The 16247-nt window shown below is 43.6% G+C and overlaps 1 protein-coding gene across 1 annotated transcript in view; it reads right to left on the reverse strand.

The window, feature by feature from the left end:
* ABLIM2 (actin binding LIM protein family member 2) overlaps positions 1-16247 on the reverse strand; it is a 234885-nt gene that overhangs the window by 190954 nt on the left and 27684 nt on the right. The window contains exon 2 of the mRNA XM_077477846.1: positions 5734-5880. Within this exon, the coding sequence (XP_077333972.1) occupies positions 5734-5880 (147 nt within the window). The remainder of the gene's footprint in view (positions 1-5733; positions 5881-16247) is intronic.

Raw genomic sequence — 16247 nt, forward strand, 5'->3', positions numbered from 1 at the left:
AGATTTGGCCAACTGCCATAAACATGTCCAGCAAAGTTACCCTTAGCCAAATTATTTGGACTCTTAGGAATGCAGATTAAAATGCCTGTACCATAATGTTCATCAGTTTTCATTTGTTTGTTAGACCAAATTTGCTCAACCAGGTACAGCAGTAAATATTTTCTAGCTCCAGGGAAAACACAAGGCCACAGAGAGAGAAGATTGGGGTTAATTTACTAAAGGAAAACAGGCTGTGCACTTTGCATGAGCAGTAGCCCCAGAGCTTAGTAAAAGAGGGGAGGCTCTGCTGACCTCCATCATCCAAAAGCATTTTTTCAACTTTCCTTGCAGGCTTGCACATGATTGAGTATTCTTTGCAAAGTGAACCTTTACCTCATTTAATGAGCTCTGTAGCAGTTGCTCTTGGAGAGCCTTTAGTAAATTAACACCTTTGCTTCTTTAACCACTTCAATACCGTCACTTTTACCCCTTTCCTGCCCCTTCCAATTTTCCGCTTTCAGTGCTGTCGTGCTTTGAATGAGAATTCCTCAAAAAAATGTATTTTTCTTAGTTTCTGTTATAAAATTTTGCAAATAATATTTCTTCATAAATTTTGACCAAAATTTATACGACTACATTCCTTTGGTAAAAATAACCCAAATCAGTGTATATTATTTGGTATGTGTGAAAATTATAGAGTCTACAAGCTATGGTACCAGCCATTGAAAATTCATCACACCTGATGTACTAACGGCCTATCTCATTTCTTGAGGCACTAACATGCCAAGACAGTACAAATATCCCCAAATAAGCCTTTTTGGAAAGTAGACAATCCAAGGTATTTAGTAGGAGGCATGGCAAGTTTTTTGAAGTTGTAATTTTTTCCCACAATTCTTCAATTCACGTTAAAATTTGTATTTATTTATTGGTGGGACACTGGTACACTGACAGATGCTTTTGTGCACCTGTACACTACGTTAATTGTCCACCAGAGGGCGTTGATCGTATACTGGCAGACACTGACAGATGTTGATTGTCCACCAGCGGACACTGACAGATGCTGATCTCACAATTGAACACTATTGCAGATTTTTTGTGCACTGCAACAGATCTGATGGGGCACTGTGACAGATGTTTTGTGCATTGTGACAGATGTTCATGAAACAGGGACAGTGGTGCTTGGTGTACTATGTGTGGAGGTGGCTGCGGTCTGTGTGATCTGAGCTGTCACACAGGCTGCAGCTTCCCCCGCTCACATGATCAGGAGGGCCAATCACAGTGCCCATATCCAGATCTGTGCTTGACTCTGTCCAGTGATCACTTGTGGCCACACACAGGCACTCGTTTTGGGCAAACTACGGGTATGTTGGCTCAGGATGGCAAAGTTCCCACCCCGCTGTTCATGTACAGTGTGCGAGGAGAAAGCGGTTAAAAACCTCAATACAGAACACTTTCCTCCTCTTCCTGCACAGGCCAATTTTCAAATTTCAGCACTGTCACACTTTGAATGACAATTACTCAGTCATGCAACAATGTACCCAAATTACATTTTTATCATTTTTTTGAGACAGGTGAAGCTTTCTTTTGGTGGTATTTAATCACCACGTTTTTTGGGGCTTTTTTGCTAAAAAAAAAGGGAAAAATAACAAAAATGTTGAAATAAAACACATTTTTCTGTTAAAAACTTTTGCAAATGAATAATCCTTCTTTATAAATATAAGCCTAAATGTATTCCACTACATTTCTTTAGTAAAAATAAAACCAAATCATTGTGTATCATTTAGTGTGTAGGAAAGTTATAGTCTGCAAACTATGGTATATATATTTGAAAATTGATCAATCCTGATCGTCCAAAAAACATGCAGTAAGCACAAATAGAACAGAGAGTAAAAAAAACATGCCATATTTATTACCAGGGTTTAACTGGCTATATTACATGCAGTATTTGTCAGAAACAGCCTGACCCCCCCCCCCCCCCCCATTAGCTAGTTGCTAAGAAGCCAGCCGTAAAGCCAGTCCCCGAGTCCTTAACGACGGATGAGAAATCAGCTGTCAGTGGGTTCTCTGTTGACAGCTGAATGTAAAAAAAAACACGCCGTCAAATAAAAGTTATGAAAAAGAAAAAGGATGGGGTCTCCCCCCCCCCCACGCATACAGGCCCTTCAGGTCTGGTATGGATTTTAAGGGGAACCCCACACCAAAATTTAAAAAAAGAACAGCGTGGGGTCCCCCTCAAAATCCACACCGGACCCTTATCTGAGCATGCAGCCCAGCAGGTCAGAAAAGGGGGGAAAGGGGCAAGCAAGCACCACTCCCCCTCCTGAACCATACCAGGCTCTGCCCCCTACTCCAGAGCACTTTGTGTAGGGGTCTGCGGGTGGGGGACTTATCGGAATCTGGAATCCCTCTTTGCTCAGGGGGCCCCCTCCCCATGTGAATGCATATGGGGTACCCATTTGCCACAAAAAGTGTAAAAGTGAATAAAGACAACACAAAAGTTTTTTTTTACAATTCCTTTATTAACCTCCCTAGCGGTGATCCCAAGTCTGGCTCGGGCTGGGATTTCAGTACCACGAGCGGTAACCCCGAGCCAGACTCGGGATCGCATTGCTGGATACAGGGAGGATACAGGGAGATGTTACTTACTTTGTCCCCTGGATCCAGCGATGTCCTCCACTGCCCGAGTGCCGCCGGGCTCCGCTCCCTGCGACGTTACGATGCACGGGAGCAGAGATCGGCGCCAAATTCAAAACAGTAAAAACACACAAAACACATACAGTACTGTAATCTTACATTTTTTTTTCTTATTTTCGCATGGGGTTCCCCTTAAAATCAATACCAGACCACAATGTTTTTTTTTTTTTTTTTAGAATTTTTAATTGCCGGCATGTTTTTTTTTCACATTCAGCTATCAGTGGGAAACCCGCTGACAGCTGATGAGTCATTTGTTGTTAAGGATGCTGCGGCCTGCTCCTTAGCAGCCAGCTCAATGCAGTAAATTACTGCATGAAAAAATGCAGTAATTACCGCTTAATTGAACAATTACTGCATTCATTATTTAACACAAAATTCTTAGTGAATTGCACTTTCAAAACTGATTTACCGCAAGTGCTATTTTGAATGCATTTTATTGGCCATTATTTAACTCTTAGTGAATACTGATTATAACAGTGATGATCACCGATATAATCATTTTTATGAAAGACATCCATTCATTCAGTGTGTACTGTTGTTAAGCTGTGATTGGTCAAAACTTTTACATGGTACAGATGCTCTGTTATTTTTCCTTGTCTGTACCATGTGGTCACTGTGACCAATCACAGAGATCAACACAGAGACGGCCAACACTACACAATGAATGGCTAAGAATGAAAGCCATTCATTGTATACAACTGTCATGTGATTGCTGTGATTGGTCACAGCAATCATATGGTACCAGCACCAAACCAATACAATGATCTGTTATCCAGTGAACGCAGCCACAGAGCTTCACATATGCGGTGCGTGACTGGGAGGACGCCATATCCACCCAGGATATGCTGTATACCAAGGTCACCCCTTACGGCCACAGTGTGCTTTATTAAATTTAATAAAGACCCTTGAAAAGTTCATATATACTGGGCCCAATGTTTAAGGGCACCCGGGTGCTGCCCCCTCTCTTATGCCAGCCCCCTATATGCATAGGGAGCCATCCACTATTCATGTGTCCAGCCCTTTTTGGGTCACCGAGCGCATGAATTACAGTGGCAGGGGATTTTTTGAAGCACCTGATTAGAGCCAGAGGCTCTAATAGGCTTCAAAATAGGGTGAGCTTGGGTAGCAGAGCATGCGACCTGGAGCCCACCCAGGTGTGTTACAACAGCGAATGATAATTTGCTGTTTAAAAAACTGTGATTCTCAATCCAGTCATTCAGAAGCGGGTGTGAGACCCGTTCTCCGATTGGCCAAAAAGAAAGAAAAGATTCCCAATTGGCCACCGAGGAGGAAAGAGGAAACAGAAGCCGTCGCCACCGTGGAGAGCAGGAGAACGGGAGGCACTGAGCAGGGGGAAGTCGCCAGGCAATAGGGTAAGTGCTCCCAACCAACCTATGGGGGGTGTGGGGTGTGTTTTGGTGGGGTAGCATGCTGTTTGTCGCCCCCCCCCCCAAAAAAAAAAAAATTCCACCAGCCACCACTGATCCTTAAATTAGGTTCTAAATTCAAACACTGACCCCAAAGGAGGGATCATGAAAATGGTTATCACATACCACCCTGGGATTATACTTTCCTGCAAACCTTTAAAATAAATAGCAAATAAGGTAGGGATGTGGATGAGCAGCAAGCATGTAAGCCAACTTGATCAGCATTGGTCTTTTCTGGCCTTATTGACAGGGCAAGGTTGTTTATTAAGAGAGTTGGGGGTGAAGACTAGTATTGATACAAAATGCAGGATCCACCTACATTTTAGCTCGATAAATTAACATATTAGCGCATCCTCCACAAGGACGATTCCTGTGGTGAGCCCAGAGGTGGCAGAATCCATGGCACTTCTCAGATTAAAGTGGTTGTTAACCCACTCAATTTTATAATTTTATATAATCCTCTTTGTTTCCTAATGATAGGTGCTCCTGTCTCGGCTTTACCTGATTTCAGAGCGCCGCTCGGCGCTCAGGTGACCAGCCATCTCTCTCCTATCTCCTCTTCCCGTCTACCAGCTGCAGAGGGCATGACGGAGATTCCCTCACTGATGTGAGTCAGGACAAGAGGAGGAGAGAACCGGCCAGTCATGTGAGTGCTACGTGGCACTCTGAAATCAGGTATAGCCGGCATTTTTTTTTTATAAAACACAGAGACAGGAGCACCTATCATTAGTTAACACACAGGATTATATAAGATATTAAAAGTAATTTCAGCAGCAGGAGGGGCAGGGACGGCACTTGACAAAGAGCAGACAGTCAGAGAGGGGATGGGGGACAGGATGGAGGACAGGACAGAGGAGAACATGAGAACTGCGGATGACGGAGGCATGTAAACTGACCATAGTGTCAGGGTTCAGCAGCCATGATAAGCTGTGGTCAGTTTACAGGGAGAGGGCAGAACCAGGCAGGATCAGCCAGGTATTTCAGGTGATAAAAGGGGCCAAATTACACAGAACAAGCACTGTGCTGTATAACATGCTTCAAAGGAACATGTTTTTTTTTAGTTTTTTTTGTTAGGGTAACAAACACTTTACCTCAATGCACACATTAAAAAAAAAATCCAGTTATGTATTAATAATTAAATCTAAATGTAGCCTAAGTCCCTAAATCCGTCTTGATGTTGGCTTTTACTGAACCTTGCACAGATATACTCAGACTGGAAGAGGGGGGTCATCATTCTTAAGCTGGCGATAGATGGATCGAAAATTGTCTGGTTCAGCAGGGAGCGGACACATTTTGATCAGTCCATGGACAGGCTGGTTGTACAGAAGTCAATTTCTTGATCAACTTCTGTACAACCAGCCTGTTAGGTTTTTTCGCTTGATCAGTGCTGCTGGGACAGGCACTTATATAGCAATTTGAACAGCTCTTTATATATATATTGTACATTCACATCAGTCCGTGCCCTCCCTTATTCTATCCAACATGGAAAAAAATTCCCTTGAGCTCTACTTGAACTGTAGATGTAGTAAATACGTTTTATTAACAGTATAGGAAGGATTCTTTAGGGTAAGAGTAGTTATGCTGTGAAAAGTGAATAAATGAATATGAATAGATATTAAATGAATGGCCCTACCTTTACATTTGAAGCATTTGATATGGAAATACTTATTCTGCACTCTCAGGACTTCTCCTTTACATGCGACTTCACAGTTGCTGCAGAGGATGGCATTTCCGGCAGGCTTCTCAAGGAGGCTCGGCACAGCCTGATGCTGAGATACTGCTGAAGAGAATAAGACATATTATTTTACAGTTACACAACGTTATAAGCACATGACTAAATTCTTCAAATATAAGATTATACAATGTGACTAGGAAATTTAAAAACATGACATTTTAATTAAATGCCTTCAAAGTATTTTAAAAATGTACATAAAAAAGATGTATATCCATTAGAAACACATGACTGCATGCGTGCTTCTAAATATTAAAACAGAAGTTTAGGATAAACTTTTATTTTTTGGGATATAGCACCATAGACCAAGGGCCACATGAGAAACTGGGACTGTAGGGGGGCCCAACATAATTCTGCTCAATATTCGTTTTAGATCTGGAAAGGTCTGTCCGTACGTAAACATAGAACACAAACACCTGGCACTAGGAATAATAGGAACAACGGCTCATGAAATAGGTTTCTATCAGATGGCCTATTGGGGTTGGTGGTAAGTTTACATACCCTGGCAGAATTTATGATTTCTTGGCCATTTTTCAGAGAATATGAATGATAACACAAACATTTTTCACTCATGGTTTGTGTTTGGCTGAAGCCATTTATTATCAATCAACTGTGTTTACTCTTTTTAAATCATAATCACAACAGAAACTACCCAAAATCAAAAGTTTACATACCCTGGTGATTTTGGCCTCATAACATGCACACAAGTTGACACAAAGGGGTTTGAATGGCTATTAAAGGTAACCATCCTCACTTGTGATCAGTTTGCTTGTAATTAGTGTGTGAGTCATGGGGAAAGCAAAAGAATTGTCAAAGGAAAAGGTAGTTAACCGCTTGGCTCCCGCCCTATAGCCAAAATACGGCCACAGAGCGGACGCTAACTGCCGGGAGGCCGTTCCTTAACGGCCTCCTGTTTACTTCCGCAATGTGCGCTCCCGCGCGCATCGGGGGAGTTCTGTGCTAGCCGTGTCCCTCGGACACAGCCAGTCACAGATCGCTGTAAACGGCCAATCACAGCGGCCGTTTACAGCGCGATCGGTGTGTCCAACGTGAGACGATCATCTCTCAGCGCCGCTCTCCCTCCTCACACAGACAGCATGTGAGAAGGGAGAGATCAATGACTGCAGCGGCCGTAAGTTTAAAAAAAAAAAAGGGAAGAAAAGTGCCGCCATCCTCCCCCAGTGCCATCCGCCCCAGTGCCATCCTCCCCCAGTGCCATCCTCCCCCAGTGCCATCCTCGCCCCAGTGCCATCCTCGCCCAGTGCCATCCTCCCTCCAGTGCCATCCTCCCCAGAGCCACCTGCCCCCAGTGCCACCTGTTAGTGCTATCTGTTCCCAGTGCCACCTGTTAGTGCTATCTGTCCCCAGTGCCACCTGTTGTCAGTGCCATTTGTCCCCAGTGCCATCTGTCATCAGTGCCACCTGTCAGTGTCATGTGCCATCTGTTGTCAGTGTCACGTGTCATCAATGCCACTTATCAGTGCCATCTGTCAACAGTGTCACACGTCATTGGTGCCACGTATTAGTGCCATCTGTCATCGGTGCCACGTATTAGTGCCACGTATTAGTGCCATCTGTCATCAGTGCCACGTATTAGCACCACGTGTCATCAGTGCCACGTATAAGTGCCATCTGTCATCAGTGCTACGTATAAGTGCCATCTGTCATCAGTGCCACATATTAGTGCCATCTGTCATCAGTGCCACGTGTCATCAGTGCCACGTATAAGTGTCATCAGTGCCACATATCAGTGCCATCTGTCATCAGTGCCACATGTCATTGTCCTGGTGCTCCAGGGCCTTCAAAAGTGTAAAAGGTAGTCAACAAGTTAGATGTGTAATTTATGCTCCTAGAACATGTGACGGTGCTCCCTGCATGTTGGGCCTCTCTATGTGGCCAGGCTGTGAAAAAGTCCCACACATGTGGTATTGTAATACTCAGGAGGAATAGCAGAATTTTTTGGGGGGTGTCATTTGTGGTATACACATGTCACGGGAGAGAAATAACCTATTACAATGACAATTTTGTGGAAAAAAAAATCTTAATTTTGCAAAGAATTGTGGGAAAAAATGACAACATCAAAAAGCTCACCGTGCCTCTTACTAAATACCTTGGAATGTCTACTTTCCAAAAAGGGGTCATTTGGGGGGTATTTGTACTTTCCTGACTTGTTCGGGTCACAAGAAGTGAAATAGACCACCAGTACATCAGATGTGATCAATTTTGTGCGATTCGCACCACAGTTTGTAGACTCTCTAACTTTCACAAAGACCAAATAATATCCACTAATTTGGGTTATTTTTACCAAAGATATGTAGCAGTATAAATAGTGGCCAAAATGTATGACGAAAAATTAATAATTTGCATAATTTTGTCACAGAAACAAAGAAATATGCGTTTTTTTCAAAATTTTCTGTCTTTTTTCATTTATAGTGCAAAAAATAAAAACCCCAGAGGTGATCAAATACCACCAAAAGAAAGCTCTATTTGTGGGGAAAAAAGGACAAAAAAATTCATTTGGGTACAGTGTTGCATGACTCAGTAATTGTCATTCAAAATGTGAGAGCACCGAAAGCTGAAAATTGGTCTGGGCAGGAAGGGTGTTTAAGTGCCCAGTAGGCAAGTGGTTAAACTGTATAAAACAGGAAAGGGATATAAAACAGATATCCAAGGAATTGAGAATGCAATCAGCAGTGTTCAAACTCGAATTAAGAGGTGGAAAATGAGGGGTTCTGTTGAAACAAAACCAAGGTCAGGTAGACCAACTAAAGTTTCAGCCATTCATTCATATTCTCTGAAAAATGGGCAAGGAATCATAAATTCTGCCAGGGTATGTAAACTTTTGAGCACAACTTTATGTGTCACATTTCTTGACACTGTCAAGTTACAAGAGACAGCAGCCATGCTTTATCAGAACAGTTATGTCATAGAGGAGACATGATGTGTTCCAAGAGAGAGCTGCAATACTTTATTAATTCTGTTACATTACATAACTCCGCTGTCCGTTTACAACCGAATATCCTCTGATCTGATCTGATCTGCCTAGATGGAGGATGATGGATCCTTTTTTGTTTGTTTTTTTGGATTCTGTTAAGACCCACTGATACCTAGGGGTGAATGGACCTTCTGATCAGGTCCGCCTCAAAAACTGGCAGGGGGACCTGTTCGGAACGGTCCTGTGAAAGGGGCTTAATGACAGAGTCGTAATGAGCAGTGCCTGAAAAGAGCTGGAAACCAGCAATTCCAGAACAGAGCTGTAATGAGCAATTCCTGATCAGAGCTAGAAACATGCAATCACTAAAAGAGCTGGAAATGACCAATGCCTGAGCAGAACAGGACAGAGATGTAATAAGCAATGCCTGAACAGAGCTGGAAACGAGCAGTGCCTGAACAGAGCTGGAAACAAGCAGTGCCTGAACAGAGCTGGAAACAAGCAATGCCTGAACAGAGCTGGAAACGAGCAGTGCCTGAACAGAGCTGGAAACAAGCAATGCCTGAACAGAGCTGGAAACGAGCAGTGCCTGAACAGAGCTGGAAACAAGCAATGCCTGAACAGAGCTGGAAACGAGCAATGCCTGAACAGAGCTGGAAACGAGCAATGCCTGAACAGAGCTGGAAACAAGCAATGCCTGAACAGAGCTGGAAACAAGCAATGCCTGAACAGAGCTGGAAGCAAGCAGTGCCTGAACAGAGCTGGAAACAAGCAGTGCCTGAACAGAGCTGGAAACAAGCAATGCCTGAACAGAGCTGGAAACGAGCAATGCCTGAACAGAGCTGGAAACGAGCAATGCCTGAACAGAGCTGGAAACAAGCAATGCCTGAACAGAGCTGGAAACAAGCAATGCCTGAACATAGCTGGAAGCAAGCAGTGCCTGAACAGAGCTGGAAACAAGCAATGCCTGAACAGAGCTGGAAACAAGCAATGCCTGAACAGAGCTGGAAGCAAGCAGTGCCTGAACAGAGCTGGAAACAAGCAGTGCCTGAACAGAGCTGGAAACAAGCAGTGCCTGAACAGAGCTGGAAACAAGCAGTGCCTGAACAGAGCTGGAAACAAGCAATGCCTGAACAGAGCTGGAAACAAGCAGTGCCTGAACAGAGCTGGAAACAAGCAGTGCCTGAACAGAGCTGGAAACCAGCAATGCCTGAACAGAGCTGGAAACAAGCAGTGCCTGAACAGAGCTGGAAACAAGCAATGCCTGAACAGAGCTGGAAACAAGCAATGCCTGAAAAGAGCTGGAAACAAGCAATGCCTGAACAGAGCTGGAAACAAGCAATGCCTGAACAGAGCTGGAAACAAGCAATGCCTGAACAGAGCTGGAAGCAAGCAATGCCTGAACAGAGCTGGAAACAAGCAGTGCCTGAACAGAGCTGGAAACAAGCAATGCCTGAACAGAGCTGGAAACAAGCAATGCCTGAACAGAGCTGGAAACAAGCAGTGCCTGAAAAGAGCTGGAAACAAGCAATGCCTGAACAGAGCTGGAAACAAGCAATGCCTGAACAGAGCTGGAAACAAGCAATGCCTGAACAGAGCTGGAAACAAGCAGTGCCTGAACAGAGCTGGAAACAAGCAGTGCCTGAACAGAGCTGGAAACAAGCAATGCCTGAACAGAGCTGGAAACAAGCAGTGCCTGAACAGAGCTGGAAACAAGCAATGCCTGAACAGAGCTGGAAACAAGCAATGCCTGAAAAGAGCTGGAAACAAGCAATGCCTGAACAGAGCTGGAAACAAGCAATGCCTGAACAGAGCTGGAAACAAGCAATGCCTGAACAGAGCTGGAAGCAAGCAATGCCTGAACATAGCTGGAAACAAGCAGTGCCTGAACAGAGCTGGAAACAAGCAATGCCTGAACAGAGCTGGAAACAAGCAATGCCTGAACAGAGCTGGAAACAAGCAGTGCCTGAAAAGAGCTGGAAACAAGCAATGCCTGAACAGAGCTGGAAACAAGCAATGCCTGAACAGAGCTGGAAACAAGCAATGCCTGAACAGAGCTGGAAACGAGCAGTGCCCCGACAGAGCTGGAAACAAACAATTATTATTATTATTGTTATTATACAGGATTTATATAGCGCCAACAGTTTACTTAGCGCTTTACAATATAAAAAGGGAGACAATACAGGTATAATACAATACAATACAAGAGGACTAAGATGGCCCTGCTCAGAAGAGCTTACAATCTAATAGGGTAGGGCAGTTGATACAAAAAGTTGTAACTGTGGGGAATGAGCTGATGGAAGTGGTAGGAGATTAGTTGGAGACCTGAGTAGGAAATAGCCGGACAGGTGGAGGTAGCAAGTTCCCGAGGATGGGAGAGGCTCCGGAGAAATCCTGGAGATGGGCATGGGTGGAGGAGACAAGCAAGCTTGAAAGTAGGAGGTCTTGAGAAGAGCGGAGGGGGCGATTTTGGTGCTATTTGGAGACAAGATTGGTGATGTAGCTCGGGGCAGAGTTGTGAATGGCTTTGTATGTTGTAGTTAGTATTTTCAATTTAATTCGCTGGGTGATTGGGAGTCAGTGGAGGGATTGGCAGAGAGGGTTGGCAGACACTGAGCGGTTGGTAAGGTGGATAAGTCTGGCAGCAGCATTCATGATAGACTGAAGAGGGGATAGCCTATGGAAAGGCAGGCCAATGAGAAGAGCGTTGCAATAGTCAAGGCGAGAGATAACAAGGGAGTGAATGAGGAGCTTGGTGGTTTCATTTATTAAAAAGGGGCGAATTTTAACCGCTTCCTGCCCGCCCTATAGCCGAATGCCGGCCTTAGGGCGGGCGGCTTCCTACGCCTGGCCGTCCCTGGACGGCCTGGTGTTTACTTCCGCAATGCGCGCCGCCGCGGGCGCGCATCGCGGAAGTTCTGTGTTTGCCGTGTCCCCCGGGGACAGGCAAACACAGATCGCTGTAAACGGCCAATCACAGCGGCCGTTTACAGCGTGATCGGCGTGTCCAATGGGAGATGATCTCATATGTAAACATATGAGATCATCTCTCAGCGCCGCTCTCCCTCCTCACACAGACAGCGTGTGAGAGGGGAGAGAAGAACGGCTGCAGCAGCCGTCAGTGTAAAAAAGAAAAAAAAAAAAAAAAAAGTTTAATAAAAAGTGCCATCCTCCCCCAGAGCCATCCTCCCCCAGTGCCACCCCCCCCCCAGTGCCATGCCCCCCCCCCAGTGCCATCCTGCCCCAGTGCCATCCTGCCCCAGTGCCATCCTGCCCCAGTGCCATCCGCCCCAGTGCCATCCGCCCCAGTGCCATCCTGCCCCAGTGCCATCCGCCCCAGTGCCATCCGCCCAGTGCCATCCACCCCAGTGCAATCCACCCCACCCCAGTGCCACCTGCCCGCAGTGCTATCTGTCCCCAGTGCCACCTGTTGTCAGTGCCATTTGTCCCCAGTGCCATCTGTCATCAGTGCCACGTATAAGTGGCATCTGTCATCAGTGCCACGTGTTATTAGTGCCACATAGTGCCATCTGTCATCAGTGCCACGTATTAGTGCCATCTGTCATCAGTGCCACGTATCAGTGCCATTTGTCATCAGTGCCACCTGTCAGTGTCACGTGCCATCTGTTGTCAGTGTCACGTGTCATCAATGCCACTTATCAGTGCCATCTGTCATCAGTGTCACGTGTCATTGGTGCCACGTATTAGTGCCATCTGTCACCGGTGGCACGTATTAGTGCCACGTATTAGTGCCACATGTCATCAGTGCCACGTATTAGTGCCACGTGTCATCAGTGCCACATATTAGTGCCACGTGTCATCAGTGCCACGTATTAGTGCCACGTGTCATCAGTGCCACGTATTAGTGCCACGTGTCATCAGTGCCACATATTAGTGTCATCTGTCATCAGTGCCACGTGTCATCAGTGCCACGTATAAGTGTCATCATTGCCACGTATCAGTGCCATCTGTCATCAGTGTCACGTGTCATTGTCCTGGTATTTCAAAAGTGTAATAAGTAGTCAACAAGTTAGATGTGTAATTTATGCTCCTAGAACACGTGATGGCGCTCCCTGCATGTTGGGCCTCTCTATGTGGCCAGGCTGCGAAAAAGTCCCACACATGTGGTATTGTAATACTCAGGAGGAGTAGCAGAATTTTTTGGGGGGTGTCATTTGTGGTATACACATGCCACGTGAGAGAAATAACCTATTACAATGACAATTTTGTGGAGAAAAATAAAGAAAATGAAAAATCTTCATTTTGCAAAGAATTGTGGGAAAAAAATGACAACATCAAAAAGCTCACCATGCCTCTTACTAAATACCTTGGAATGTCTACTTTCCAAAAAGGGGTCATTTGGGGGGTATTTGTACTTTCCTGACTTGTTCGGGTCACAAGAAGCGAGATAGGCCACCAGTACATCAGATGTGATCAATTTTGTGCGATTCGCACCACAGCTTGTAGACTCTCTAACTTTCACAAAGACCAAATAATATCCACTAATTTGGGTTATTTTTACCAAAGATATGTAGCAGTATAAATTGTGGCCAAAATTTATGAAAAAAAATTAATAATTTGCATAATTCTGTCACAGAAACAAAGAAATATGCGTTTTTTTTCAAAATTTTCGGTCTTTTTTCATTTATAGCGCAAAAAATAAAAACCCCAGAGGTGATCAAATACCACCAAAAGAAAGCTCTATTTGTGGGAAAAAAAGGACACAAAATTCATTTGGGTACAGTGTTGCATGACTGAGTAATTGTCATTCAAAGTGTGAGAGCACCGAAAGCTGAAAATTGGTCTGGGCAGGAAGGGTGTTTAAGTGCCCAGTAAGCAAGTGGTTAAAGATGTTACGGAGGTGAATTCTACAAACTTTTTACAATAACTGGACTTGAGGCTAAAATGACAAGTCAGAGTCGAGGGTATGGAAACTTATGAGCACAACTATATGTGTCCCATTTCTCGACACTGTCAAGTTGCAAGAGACAGCTGCCATGCTTTATCAGAACAGTTATGTCACAGACGAGACGACATGATAAGTTCCAAGAGAGAGCTGCACTACAATTCCTGGAAAGAACTGGAAACAAGCAACGCCCGACAGAGCCGGAAACGAGCAATGCCTGAGCAGAGCTGGACAGAGCTGTAACACAACAGATTAGATATTGCCTGCAACCTCCACCTTCACCATTTCATAGATGTCAAATTCTGAAGCCAATGGGGACCAGGGATGAAAATCAAGTTTGGGTCAATTCATTGCATAACTCCCATAATAAACATATAAATAACAGGATTCATTTCCCTTTAATGTTAATTATTACCATTACATTTATTATTACTATGATTACTACATTAAATTATGTGCTTATGAAACAACAAACATGACACAGTATAGGGGAAGCACTGCAGGGAGTGCTAGGTATTATAGCATTACATTTGAACTTCATTGAGAAAGGAAAGCCGTCATAAATAATACATGTCACAAGTCCATGGCAGACAAGCTCCAGGAAACAGATTGAAAACATTTCATTAATTCCCCTGTTGAAGGCAGAGAAACCATTTACTGCTGATCTAAAATAAATCCTTTAGATGGAGTACAATAGTGAATCATTTAGCCTCAGCGTGATCAAGGTGAGCAATTTAGAAATGAATGTGCGTTGAATTAAACTAGCGAAAGCGTTGTCTGATTAATTCGCAGCTGCTGTTGGAGCTCTTTGGTTCAGGTCTGAACTCTTTGCTATAGCATATGCGTCATAAAGCTCCGATGGAAGCAGCCATTACCTGGTTATAGTGCCACATTCTAATTTCAAGGAGTTTGTAAAATTGAACGCCAACCACAATTTGAGGTCACATGACAAGTCTAATTTCCTCTGGAATTCTTCAAACGCTCATGCTGCTGCCTGGTGATATGAACATGTCCCATTGGGTCCAATGCAATTAGCAACATTGGTGATCCACTGCTAATTAGAGATGCACCGACATTTTGGCGGCCAAAACATATCGGCCAAAATGGTGTTTTGCCATTTTGTCGATAAAGAAAAAGGTGGCGATAATGGAGCCGAAAACACACGCGATTTTGCAACGATTTTACCATGATTTTACTGTGCTTATGGTGTGCTTTTTACTTAGGTCATGTGACTCAAAAAATGCTCTAAAAACGTAACACAGGTGTGTTATTGATGCATTCTTGCTGTGTTTTCACTGCATTTCAACAGGGACGTGTGTTTTGGTGCGGTGAAGACATACATAGTATTTAAACTGAAGCATTTTTCTTTAGCTTTTCTTGCGCTAAGGCATACATGGGTCGAAATTCGAAAGAATTTTCTTTCGAAACTCTCATCTAAGAATTTTCGTTCTAATTTCGCACTATTAGTGGGCTGCAGCAACAGCCGATTTTCGTGCAGTCATCGAATTTGAGTGATTGGGCATGTTGGAAATTTTTGGAAAAACAAAAGATTTTGCAATCAATGAAGGGAGAATCGAACGATTAATGTAATCGAAAAAGAGATGCACATGTGCAAGAAAAGAAAAATTTCGGAAAGGAAAGAAGATTCCCAGCCACGAAAGTTCTTTTCTGTAACAACAGGAGGTGAAATTGAAGGCTTGGTTGGTCGGATTTCAAAATCAATGGTGGCACCATCGGATCACAAAACGCACAAAATTTCTGATTTTCAGAAGAAAATTCTTTTAAAATTTGACCATGTATGGCCAGCCTAATGCCGCGTACACATGGTCGGATTTTCCGACGGAAAACATTTGATAGGAGCTTTTTGTCAGAAATTCCGACCGTGTGTAGGCTCCATGGGATATTTTCCATCGGAAGTTCCGACACACAAAATTTGAGATCTGTATCTCAAATTTTCCAACAACAAAATCCGTGTTGTGTGGCCGTGTGTATGCAAGACAAGTTTGAGCCAACATCTGTCGGAAAAAATCCCACCGGTTTTGTTGTCGGAATGTGTGATCGTGTGTACATGGCATTAGACTCGGTTCACACCTATGCAGTTTGCTTTTGTTCATTTCTGTAGTGCTTTTTGCTGTGCATTTTGTGTTTTTGGCCAATTTACTGTTGGGCAGAATAAAAAACACAAAATGCAAATCGTTGCAAAAGTGCACTAAATGCTTTTCTGCAGCTTCTCTAGTGAAGACTATTGAATCAAAAAAAGCAAAAGCACCGTTTTGCGTTTACAAAAGTCGCTGACCCTTTCCAAAAACGCAGCAGCTGAAAAAAGCATAAATGTGAACATGTTCCATAGGAAAACCATGTTAAATAGATTGTAGTGCATTTCTGCAAAAAGCTCCAAAACCAGGCCTAAATGTGCTGTTAATGGCCGACAATAAATTCATATTCATTTAAATTCATGATATTAATTAAAAAGTCAAATATAATACAGTTATATAAATATATATAAATATATTTATATATATATATATATTTTTTTTTTATATATAATACAGTTATATAAAAAAATATATATATATT

The sequence above is a fragment of the Lithobates pipiens genome, unplaced genomic scaffold (assembly GCF_037356315.1).
Source record: "Lithobates pipiens isolate NorthernLeopardFrog02 unplaced genomic scaffold, aLitPip1_a1.2 Scaffold_13, whole genome shotgun sequence".
Lineage (NCBI taxonomy): Eukaryota > Metazoa > Chordata > Amphibia > Anura > Ranidae > Lithobates > Lithobates pipiens.